At 36.4% G+C, this 12,577-nt stretch overlaps 1 protein-coding gene across 3 annotated transcripts in view; it reads right to left on the reverse strand.

Annotated features, from left to right (window-relative positions):
- Nucleotides 1-12,577, reverse strand: part of PGAP1 (post-GPI attachment to proteins inositol deacylase 1) — a 492,260-nt gene that overhangs the window by 421,701 nt on the left and 57,982 nt on the right. For all 3 annotated transcript variants that reach the window (XM_063430206.1, XM_063430207.1, XM_063430208.1), the window contains exon 2: nucleotides 12,289-12,442. In XM_063430206.1, the coding sequence (XP_063286276.1) occupies nucleotides 12,289-12,442 (154 nt within the window). The remainder of the gene's footprint in view (nucleotides 1-12,288; nucleotides 12,443-12,577) is intronic.

Here is a 12,577-nt window from a genome sequence, read left to right on the forward strand (position 1 = left end):
TAATACTTGAAAGCTATTTGAAAGGAGGAGTGCCTGGCTTTGGAATTTTTTATATATATATATATATATATATATACACACATACATATATTAATTCTACACATATATTTATGTAATAATTTTACATAATTAGGTATCCTAATTAATTACAATTAGCGGGACCTGCCTGACAACCCATGCCGAAAGTATAGGGAATTTAATTTGCTAGCACTATATTTAACCCTATAACTTTCCAAGACACCATAAAACCTGTAAATGGGGGGTACTGTTTTACTCGGGAGACTTCGCTGAACACAAATATTAGTGTTTCAAAACAGTAAAATGTATTACAACGATGATATCGCCAGTAAAAGTGAAGTTTTTTGCATTTTTCACGCTCAAACAGCACTTACACGGACGATATTATAAATATATACAAACAAAATAGAATATGTGTACACAACCCCAGTGAAAAACAGTGATGATTAAAAAACAAAAAGTGGAACTTCCCTTTGTGGGGTGAAGTTTCCAGAAAAAGGTCCCCAAAGACTTCCTCTTGTCTTCAATACAAATGCATAATAGAATGGGGGAATAATTGAATAATGAACTTCGGGAGGGGATATATAAGAACGGGCGGGGGGAATGTTTTGTATTATATATTTTCTGCTGTTATTGATGCACCAAGTCCCTGAGGAAGTCCCATCTTAGGACGAAACGCGTAGGACGCCCAGTGGTGATATGCTCATTGCTTTTAACTTATATGTAAGTTATTAAATTAAGTTAGTAAAGTGTACTTTACTCTGGAATTGCACTTCATTTGTTCCATATATTTTCTTTTTCGAGCCAAACACTCTGATAGACTGATGGGAGTGTGAAGAATCAGAAGAAAAAGATTTTATTCAAAGCTGATTTACATCTGATAATCTGTGAGTGGCCAATTGTAAAACTATATAATTTCACTCACTCTCACACAGTTAAACGCTATGTTTTCCCATTTGATCTGTATTTAGCAGATGATCCCCTATTCTATTATGCACGGACGATATTATTGCTGCAATACTTTTTACTGTTTTGAACATAACTATATCTGATAAAGAGTGGTGTTTATCCTTTTCTCAAATATACAAGAATATTCACTGTTTAAATTTAGTTGAATGCCACTTTAAAGTTGTTCATAAGTGGTATTTAACTCCTTTGAGAATATCTAGGATGCATCAGGGTTATGATTCCACTTGTTGGCGCTGAGGGAATGATCTAGGCTCATTTATTCATATATGGTGGTCTTGCCCTATAGTTAAGCCCCTTTGGTTTTGGGTTTTTAATTTGTACCAAAAATTGAGACCACAAAATAAATAATTGTCCGGAAACGGCTCTTCTGCATATGAAATTGAACCTCAAAACTAGTAGTGATATATGTATAGCCGTACATTGCCTTTTTGCATCCAAGATTATAATTGCCAGGAATTGGAGATCATCACTTCCTTTCCAAAAATAAATACATTTTTTAAATCAGATTAAATTCCAACTTTCAATGGAAAAGGATCTTCTAAATAATCATAAAATCAACTGATAAAAAAAAGAACTATTTGATAAATGGTTGCATAAATTATAAAATAAACTCTGAAACTAATATTTATATATATTAACTTAGAAAATAACAATATGAACCTGCTCTGATTGTGCGAATGTACTGTTTAAGTATAAGGTTGGTTTTATATGGTGTTCTCTTACCTCATTGTCTGATGTTTAATGTATTTTATTGAGATAAATAATGGCTATAAAATAAATAAGTTATACTGTATCATGATTAGAGAACACTTGTCTTGTAGTATGAATTAGCTGGACTTTGTATGTATTTTTATTGTGTACAAAAAATTAAAGAAATATTTTTAAAAAAGTGTATGAGAAAAAATTAGAATATCCAAATAAATCACGATGAATTGATCTAGAAAATCTTTAAAGATGCCATGTATGAAATTTTGGAAAGAGGCAGGGGCGTCACAGAGTCCAAATGGCATAACCAAATATTCAAAGTGTCCATATCTTGTACGGAAAGCAGTCTTCCATTCATCTCCTGATCGAATTTGAAGAAGATTATAAGCTCCTCTAAGATCTAATTTGGTAAACCATTTGGCATCTTTTATCCTTTCAAGAATTTCGGGTATTAGAGGGAGAGGTTGCCGATTCTTTATGGTTATCTTGTTCAATTTACGGTAATCAATAATAGGACGCATTGTTCCATCTTTATTAGTCACAAAAAATATTCCAGCTCCAGGTCTGATGAAACCTTTTTTGAGATTAGTATCCAAATATTCTTTTAGTATTTTGAGTTCAGGTTCTGATAAGGGATACATATGACTGTAAGGGATAGTAGAACCCTCTATGAGGTCAATAGGGCAGTCATAGGGTCTTGAAGGAGGGCGCTTAGAAGCTTCTGTTTCACTAAAGACATCACTGAATTCCATGTAATGATCAAGGATAATAGTGGACATAGAACCGATTTGATAATTTTTCATACAGGTGGAAATACAGTATTCCGAATTAAAAGTAAAGGTATCTAAGGACCAATTGATTTGAGGGTTGTGCTTTTTCAGCCAAGGGAGGCTCAAAACAGTGTCAAATATAGAGGTATTAATGTCAAAAATGATATTTTCAAGAGGGTGATTATTGTATGCTGCTAATAAAGGTTTGAAAAATATCCAGCTGCCGTCCTGCCTATAATATTGTGGTCCTGCATTCTGATATTTTCTGGGCTATTACAGTGAGAGCAGACTATTACTGCTCCATTTATGTGAGTTGATTGGTTTATTTTTTTATACAATTTATTTGCCTTTTTGACAGTTTTACACTATGTCTCTTTTTATCTCCCCTGTTTTATCTCCTGAGTCATACAACATTTGGGAAGGTATATGTCCCCCCTTTTTCAAAAGTTGTCTATGTAAGTGCTTGCACTTTATTGTATCACTTGGTCACTTTGTTAATACACTATATAGTGTATAAAGTTTTCACATTTGTAAAACTATTTTGTATGAGTATATGCACATCAATGTATGCACTAATCACTTAAAGGCACAGCGCACTTTTCTTTTTTATTGGTATATAGAGTGTTTTCTTGAGCTATTTTACACTTAATTAGTGCTGCTTGCCTTTTTATATTTTTTCACTTGTAATTATTCACTAGCACCTTTAATTACTTGATATTTTTTGCACAATGCAAACCTGCTTACAAACATTGACAAAAATAGATCAATAAAAATGGCCCAATACCTTGCAAGGGTTTGTTAGGACCCTGAAGTCATTTCTAGCAATAGCGGAGATAATAGCGACAGTGAAATGGTAACATGATATGGCCTATTTAAACTTTATTTACGGTTTGAAAACAGGGGGTGAACATTTTCAGCACATTTACAGACATTACATCAGCGGCTTGTGGCAGAGAAATGTGTACCTCTAAAGGCTGGTAATCATTCCTTCCCCATCATTCCTCTACCCTCACCTCCTTGACTGAATGGGACTAAAAACCTTTCCCATCACCTGAATCCCAGCCTTTTGCTTGAGATTTAATTTCTTCTTAAAGGATACATGACATGATACCTATAACGTATGCTTTTCTGAAAAAGCACACTATAAATTGTGACAGCTGATTTGCTAAAAAAAAAATTATAGATTAGGAAAAACCTAATTTTAAAAAAAGGGATTTGTTTTGTGCAGAAGAATTGTCAGTCAGCAGAAAAGAAGAGTTCTGCTTTCCACCTCTCCACCCAAAGCATGCACTATGGTTTCTATGGTAACTCCACAGCCAAAGCTTTCAGATGCCGGCAACAAAGCTAGCGTGTTGGCATCAAAGAGGAGGCTAGCAGTCTTTGTACATCCCCAAGAAGGGCAAATTTAAAAAGATTGAGGGAGGAGCAAGAGTAGACTGCAAGGTGTGTGTTCTAGAATGGTAATACCCATGAAGCAAATGAGCACTGCAACCATATGTTATAACCTTTGGATGGCAATATATTTCCCATGAAATGGAGGAAATGACAGCTCTGGATTGAAGGTAAGGTCAGAACGTTACACTGAATACATCATGTATTTCTGTGATATAAGTATTTCGGGAGAACTAATGTTAAGTTGAATTTTAGATGACATGTTCACTTTTATAATAGATGAGCACTCTGCAGGGTGGATAAAAATCAATGATTTAAAAAAAATAAAAAAATTCTGATTTTTTTTATTTAAATGCTTTTTGAGGAAAATATATTGCCATCCAAAGGTTATAACATATGGTTGCAGTGCTCATTTGCTTCACCTCTTAGCCAAAGACTTAAGTGTTCCAGAAATAAAGACTAATGTTGAAATTGCTAAATACTTCCGTAACAATCATTTTGCTGCAGCAGCTCTGAAAAGGATGGGTGGAACCAAGCTAACACTCCCACAAGATGTTAGATGGAACTCTGTGGTGGGCTGTTTTGAGCAGTATATTAATAACTCGCCTATTCTGATGACAGTTTGTGAACAAAATCGAGATAAAATAGATGGCACTGTCACGGCCAAAATCCTCAACATTGGGCTTAAGAGAAATGTTGAACATATGCCGAGCATCCTGAAATCCATCTCTGAAGCTTTAAACAAAATACAGAAAAATAGCGGTCTTATTGCTGATGCTGTTGAAATTTGGAAGGAACTGAGTGAACACTTAAAAACAGAACTACACATGGACAGAATTAAATTACAAGCATTAAAAAAAACGAATGGGACAAGTACTGTCTCCAGCTAATCTTTTGGAAAATATTGTCAATATACAGTACCAGGGTCAAAACTTAAGTCAACTTAAGCAAGACAATACGTAATTTAAAAATCCGAATTAGAGAGCACATATACAATATTAAACGTAAATTTCTGAACCATAATGTCTCTAAACATTTTGCTGAAGTACACAACGGGGACCCGAGAGGTATAGAATTCATAGGGATTGATATGATTAAAACTCACTGGAGAGGTGGGGATAAAGAATACACCCTAGGATATGCAGAGATGAAATGGATGTTCGAGCTGGACACCATGGTCCCAAAAGGTTTGAATGTTGATTTTGAAATTAATAAGTATATTTAATTTTATTCCTTTAAATTTAATTGTATTCCTTTCTATTTTTATCCATTAAAAGCAGCAATTGATATATTTTACATTTTTTCATATTTTAAATTTCCACTTGGGGGAATTATACATTTTATTATTTTAATATTTATCATGTTTTTAGCTTATTTAGCATTACATTATGTTAGACTAAGATGTCTAAATATTATCTATTATGATTTGTTTCCCCTGTTTCTTTTCCCTTTTGGATTTATGGTCTTATTTTGTAATCTCTATGTTTTATACATTGAAATTGCATGGACTTTTGAGATGATGGTTCCCACACGTCATTCTCGCCGAAACCGGAAGTGACGTCAGGACGTGATGACGCAGGACGCGTCCTGACGACAGAACCCGGAAGTAAAGTGCCGGGAAGACGGCGAAAATGGCGCCAATTTAGGTTTAAAAAGGGGCTTTTCCGCCTGAACAGAATACAGCACCTCTGATGAAGGCTTTGTGCCGAAACGCGTTAGGTGGACTCTAAGGACATTCTGGGACGTTTTTCCATATTTATGGGACTTTCCTTAATAGTTTGTTTTATAAAGTTTTGTTTTTACTAGTTTACATTAAAATTCGTGTGCAATCTTCAACCTGCGTTCCTGATTTGTGCATCAACTCTGGCAAGATACCCATCAAGAATTTTCCTGTTCCAGTCCTTAGAAATATTTCTGTTCAAGGCGCTTAGCTTGAGCCAGCTTCCAATTGGCTCCGTGTATGTGAGTGCAATTAATCCATTTTCTTATTTTGTTTTATCCGACGTTATTACCCTATATTATTTCAGTTTTTTACAGTGTTCTCCTCAAAGTGGGTAATATTTTTCTTAAATTGAGTGCTCTCACCATTTTGTTTTATTTCAAAACTTAAGTGCTGAGGAAGAGGAGTTAGCTATGACATGGGTATCCAGCAATCAACCATCTGTAATGCCAACTATAATAAACTTCAAAGCTAAGGGGGAACCATTCAAGAAATATATGTTTGCTTAAGATATTTTAAAGAAAGTCACACCAGTGAAGTGGTGGAAGTCACTTAGCACTTGGATTTAGAGACTGATTAAGTAATGATTTCACTTTTAACAGCAGTAGCTTCTTCTGCAGGCGTTGAAAGAATATTCTCTTCCTTTGGACTCATTCATTCTAAATTGAGAAATCGTTTGGGACCCGATAAAGCAGGAAAGCTTGTTTTTCTTTTCCAGATTATGAACAAAGAAGAAGATGAAGATGACATAGAAACATCGAATGTGACGGTGTGGTGACATTCTGTCATCAAACTAATATGGTGACCAGGGGTCATGTGACCAAGCTCATGTATGCCTTTCTCACAGTGGGATAAGCTTTACCTTTGATGTTTACAGGTCAGGAAAGAGATAACCACTCCCCCCTATCCCCATTCCTTTCTGTTCCTTCTTGGCTGTGCTACTGAGCAGACATGGGCTAATTTTTATCATGGTGAACTGTGAGTGGGATCTGGTGATTTTATAAGATTTAGTTGTTATTGTTAGTTAGGTTGTTGTTGCTGTTGTTGTTGTTGGTATAGTTAGTTAGATTGTGTGTCATTATCTGTATGTATGTATGTTTGTTTTTCTTTTGTTTCTATATTTTATCTGTCTCACCATTATCTCGTAACACTCCAGTTTAAAGAGGACCTTAGTATGTATTGTTTTTTATATATATATATATATATATATATATATATATATTTTCATATTAAGGATAAGCCTCTAAATTCATTAATTACAGTCAGGTGGGCCAAATTCCAAATATTTTTTGTTTTTATTAGTTTAGCACGCCTGCACTGCCAGCTATGTTTTTTTTTTTTTTTTTTCTGGATTAATTATTAAAAAAAATCATAGTTTAAGTGAATTGTGGCCAACGTGAGGCTTATATTTGATCACACTGGAGAGATGTGATAGTGTAACTTTCTGTTTACAACAGTAAAAACATTAAAAGCATTTTTTTTTTATTTGGTTCCCAACAAATATAGCCTCAAGTTGATTTTTGATTGATCTATAGATTGCACGCTGCCAAACTGTGTCATGGTAGCATTCAGTCTATTATTTTTTTTCTTCTTCTCTCTCTCTCCATCTTTGATGCTTTTTTTTTTTTTTGCTTTTTGTCATTAAGAATATAGGGAAATTCGATTGCCTTGAGTGAAGATGGCATAAAGAATAAAGTGACAATGTATGCTATTTGTTCTATTTGGCTATACGCAGGGGATTAAATAGTTGTGGGTATAAGAATTTGCACCTATGTTCAATTGCGAATACATTTTTCACCCTTACATCTTTCCCACTCACATTCATGTATTATAATTTTCGGTTAAAACTATGTACATTTTGTGATTATTGCATGTATTCACCAGTAAATTATAACATAACTAATATGGTTTTGTGTTCAACTCTCCATCAGGTGTGGAGTAAATGTCTAAATTAATCAAAATTTCAGGAGACATTTGTGAGTCTTTTACCTACATCTAAAATGTAAACATAGCCTTAAGACACCACAACCAAATAGATTTTATTAGACAAAACTAGTTAAGCCTTTGACACAAGACAATACGCTGATTACTGTTGTACATTTTTCATTGTCTGTGTTTGATTCAAAGAACATTTTAATTGGAAGGCCCAGAGAGGTAAAGGTAACTGACATGTCCTGTCACAGTTTACTATACAGATGAAGAAGTGCTGGGATTACCAAGACAAACTCTTATCATGAAAATGATTACTATTCAGATGAAGAGGTACTGGGATTACATGTCAAACTATTATCCTGAAAATGGATACTATACAGATGAAGAAGTGCTGAGATTACCAAGTCAAACTATTAACACAGCCCAGAATGAGGATAAAGTAACAGCAAGAAGCAGGAATTTGTGTCATTTCAAGGTGGTCACAGAATGAGTTTCCCCTACACTCATGAACTTGCATGTGCCATTAAACAAACAAACCTCAAGCTTTGTAATGGATTGGCTAAGACAATATTCAAAGAGAATTCATTCTACAATCACAGCTATCAAGCACACAGATCAGTCACAGTCTTCAGATTCCAGTCCCAGGCTAAACTAAACATCATATTGTGTCATAAACTAGTGATAATTACTGTATGGGGTTGATTGTGTCTGGATTTTACTTTACTTCACATGAACACATTACCATATAATATTAATGAACAACTACCAGGGTTCTTACCAACCCACTAGGGCAGTAGTTAATTTAAAAACGGAACAACTGAAAACAATAGAAATTGGGGGAATGTGGGGTGATGCAACCCCTGTTTGACTATATTCTGTCTCTCACTTTTACTCTTTCGGAAAGCATATGGCCTCCAAGACTAACCCTTACCTCACATACCTGTCTCTTGCCCTCTCCTAAAGGGCAGTCCACCTTATTTGATTGCAAATTCCTGTCCTAATGTGTTTTACACCCACCTCCTATAGAATGTAAGCTCAATCGAGCAGGGTCCTCTTCAACCTATTGTTCCTGTAAGTTTATTTGTAATTGTCCTATTTATAGTTAAATCCCTTCTCATAATATTGTAAAGCGCTACGGAATCTGTTGGCGCTATATAAATTGCTATAATAATAATAATAATAAATGTGCTCAACATAAGAGAAAAAAAAGTGAGGGAATGTGGTGACATTCTGTCATCAAACTAATATGGTGACCAGGGGTCATGTGACCAAGCTCATGTATGCCTTTCTCACAGTGGGATAAGCTTTACCTTTGATATGGTAATTCAATACCTTTACAGGTCAGGAAAGAGATAACCACTCCCCCCTATCCCCATTCCTTTCTGTTCCTTCTTGGCTGTGCTACTGAGCAGACATGGGCTAATTTTTATCATGGTGAACTGTGAGTGGGATCTGGTGATTTTATAAGATTTAGTTGTTATTGTTAGTTAGGTTGTTGTTGCTGTTGTTGTTGTTGTTGTTGTTGGTATAGTTAGACTGTGTGTCATTATTTGTATGTTTGTATGTTGTTGTTTTGTCTCTGAATAAATATTTGTTAAAGTAGACGGACCAGAGTTTATATGTGTATGCATACATAATAATTTATAGAGTTTGGTAATACACCACAACGGTAGATAAGAACCATTCGGCCCATCTAGTCTGCCCAGTTTTCTAAATACTTTCATTAGTCCCTGGCCTTATCTTATAGTTAGGATAGCCTTATGCCTATCCCACGCATGCTTAAACTCCTTTACTGTGTTAACCTCTACCACTTCAGCTGGAAGGCTATTCCATGCATCCACTACCCTCTCAGTAAAGTAATACTTCCTGGTATTATTTTTAAACCTTTGTCCCTCTAATTTAAGACTATGTCCTCTTGTTGTGGTAGTTTGTCTTCTTTTAAATATAGTCTCCTCCTTTACTGTGTTGATTCCCTTTATGTACCGTATTTATCGGCATATAACACGCACCTCATTTTCAGAAGGACATTCCAGGAAATTTCCACCCCTCCCATAGTGCCCCCCCCCTTTCCATAGTATTCTCCCCCTCATCCCATAGTGTTCCCCCCCCTTCCATAGTATTCTTCTCCCCCCTCCCATAGTATTCTTCTCCCCCCTCCCATAGTATTCTTCTCCCCCCTCCCATAGTATTCTTCTCCCCCCTCCCATTGTATTCTTCTCCCCCCTCCCATTGTATTCTTCTCCCCCCTCCCATTGTATTCTTCTCCCCCCTCCCATAGTATTCTTCTCCCCCCTCCCATAGTATTCTTCTCCCCCCTCCCATAGTATTCTTCTCCCCCCTCCCATAGTATTCTTCTCCCCCCTCCCATAGTATTCTTCTCCCCCCTCCCATAGTATTCTTCTCCCCCTCCCATAGTATTCTTCTCCCCCCTCCCATAGTATTCTTCTCCCCCCTCCCATAGTATTCTTCTCCCCCCTCCCATAGTATTCTTCTCCCCCCTCCCATAGTATTCTTCTCCCCCCTCCCATAGTATTCTTCTCCCCCCTCCCATAGTATTCTTCTCCCCCCTCCCATAGTATTCTTCCCCCCCTCCCATACTATTCTTCCCCCCTCCCATAGTATTCTCCACCCCCCTCCTATAGTGCCCCCCCCCTTTCCATAGTATTCTTCCCCCCCTCCCATAGTATTCTCCACCCCCCTGTCCCCCCTCCCATAGTGTCCCCCCTCCCATAGTGTCCCCTAGTGCACTTTCCCTCTTGTCCCATATTTACTTACCTGTCTTGAAGCGTGGGCCGGCTTCACAGCGCGCACCGCGGTACTGGAACTTAAATTTAAGGTTCCGGTTTCCGGCGGGACTGAAAGGAAGTGTGCACTTCAGTCCCGCCGGAAACCGGAACCTGAAATTTAAGTTCCAGTACGGCGGTGCACGCTGTGAAGCCGGCCCACGCTTCAAGACAGGTAAGTAAATATGGGATATCGGCGTATAACACGCACCCATGATTCCCCCCCTATTTTCAGGGAGAAAAAGTCCGTGTTATACGCCGATAAATACGGTATTTAAATGTTTCTATCATATCCCCCCTGTCTCGTCTTTCCTCCAAGCTATACATGTTAAGATCCTTTAACCTTTCCTGGTAAGTTTTATCCTGCAATCCATGAACCAGTTTAGTAGCCCTTCTTTGAACTCTCGCTAAGGTATCAATATCCTTCTGAAGATATGGTCTCCAGTACTGTGTACAGTACTCCAAGTGAGGTCTCACCAGTGTTCTGTACAATGGCATGAGCACTTCCCTCTTTCTACTGCTAATACCTCTCCCTATACAACCAAGCATTCTGCTAGCATTTCCTGCTGCTCTATTACATTGTCTGCCTACCTTTAAGTCATCAGAAATAATCACCCCTAAATCCCTTTCCTCAGATGTTGAGGTTAGGAGTCTATCAAATATTCTGTACTCTGCCCTTGGGTTTTTACATCCAAGATGCATTATCTTGCACTTATCCACATTAAATGTCAGTTGCCACAACTCTGACCATTTTTCTAGTTTACGTAAATCATTTGCCATTTGGCTTATCCCTCCTGGAACATCAACCCTGTTACATATCTTAGTATCATCCGCAAAAAGACACACCTTACCATCAAGACCTTCTGCAATATCACTAATAAAAATATTAAAGAGAATGGGTCCAAGTACAGATCCCTGAGGTACCCCACTGGTGACAAGCCCAAGCTTCGAATATACTCCATTGACTACAACCCTCTGTTGCCTGTCACTCAGCCACTGCCTTACCCATTCAACAATATTGGAATCCAAACTCAAAGATTGTAGTTTATTGATAAGCCTTCTATGTGCAACAGTGTCAAAAGCCTTACTGAAATCTAGGTAAGCAATGTCTACTGCACCACCCTGATCTATAATTTTAGTTACCCAATCAAAAAAGTCAATACGATTAGTTTGGCATGATCTCCCTGAAGTAAACCCATGTTGTCTCTGATCTTGAAATCCATGTGTTTTTAGATGTTCAACAATCCTATCCTTTAACATGGTTTCCATCACTTTCCCCACTACTGAAGTAAGGCTTACTGACGAGTGAGCTACATAGGACAGTATTTAAGTTTCTCATGTGTAGGCTGGGCTGACAGTCTAAGTTTCTTTATATATATATATATATATATATATATATATATATATATATATATATATATATATATATATATATATATATATATATTGATTAGCCAAATTAGTTAACAAACATGGATGTTTGTTTAAGCAAATAACATATGCTGTAATGTTATTGTTTCAGTTGAATAAATCTATTTAAATTGTCATTATTAAGGTAATGATTATTTTTCTCCTTCCTAAGTACAACAGAAAGGTTGTCCAAATATGAATGATTAACCTATTAAACTGGGGATAAAAAAACTAATATGAAAAGTTGTTATTCTAAAAATCTTCATCTACTTGCATATTAAAGTTATACCAGCAAGAATACGTCTTTTTGTAGAAAACTCTGATTTTAATCAAGCCTTACTGACTAGTGATTTAAATCGTGATTTAAATCAGTTTGATTTAAATCAAATCCACCCTGGCACTCTGTGTCAATTCATTACTTTTTCAGAGCTTCTCAGGTTTACGTTGTGCTACTTAAAGGGAAACTATAGGCTAGAAATACAAAAAATTGTATTCCTTGCTGGTCCCCTACTTTGTTGAATATATTCTTTCGGCATTAACTTTGTAAACTTTCACTTTCATGGTGCATTTATAGTAATTTTTTACATACCTTGTTTGTAACTACCAGCATTCCCAGGAAGAAACAAAACTGGGATTCCGGTCAATGTAAGGTTTTTGTTTTCCAATGCATAGGCACCTTCCCCATACAAATATAGCTCATACATTGGATAAAGTCGAGATACTTTTTTTGGAAGCTTAATTTTCTAGGGAGAAGAAAGCAAGAAAGAAAACACAGAATCATGTTTACAATAAATCCAGATTACAATGTTCACATATTTTTTAACTGAAACACATGAGATAAATATTTACTAACCTGTGAAATCCTATATGTTAGAATA

This window comes from Pelobates fuscus, chromosome 8, assembly GCF_036172605.1.
Source record: "Pelobates fuscus isolate aPelFus1 chromosome 8, aPelFus1.pri, whole genome shotgun sequence".
Classification (NCBI taxonomy): domain Eukaryota; kingdom Metazoa; phylum Chordata; class Amphibia; order Anura; family Pelobatidae; genus Pelobates; species Pelobates fuscus.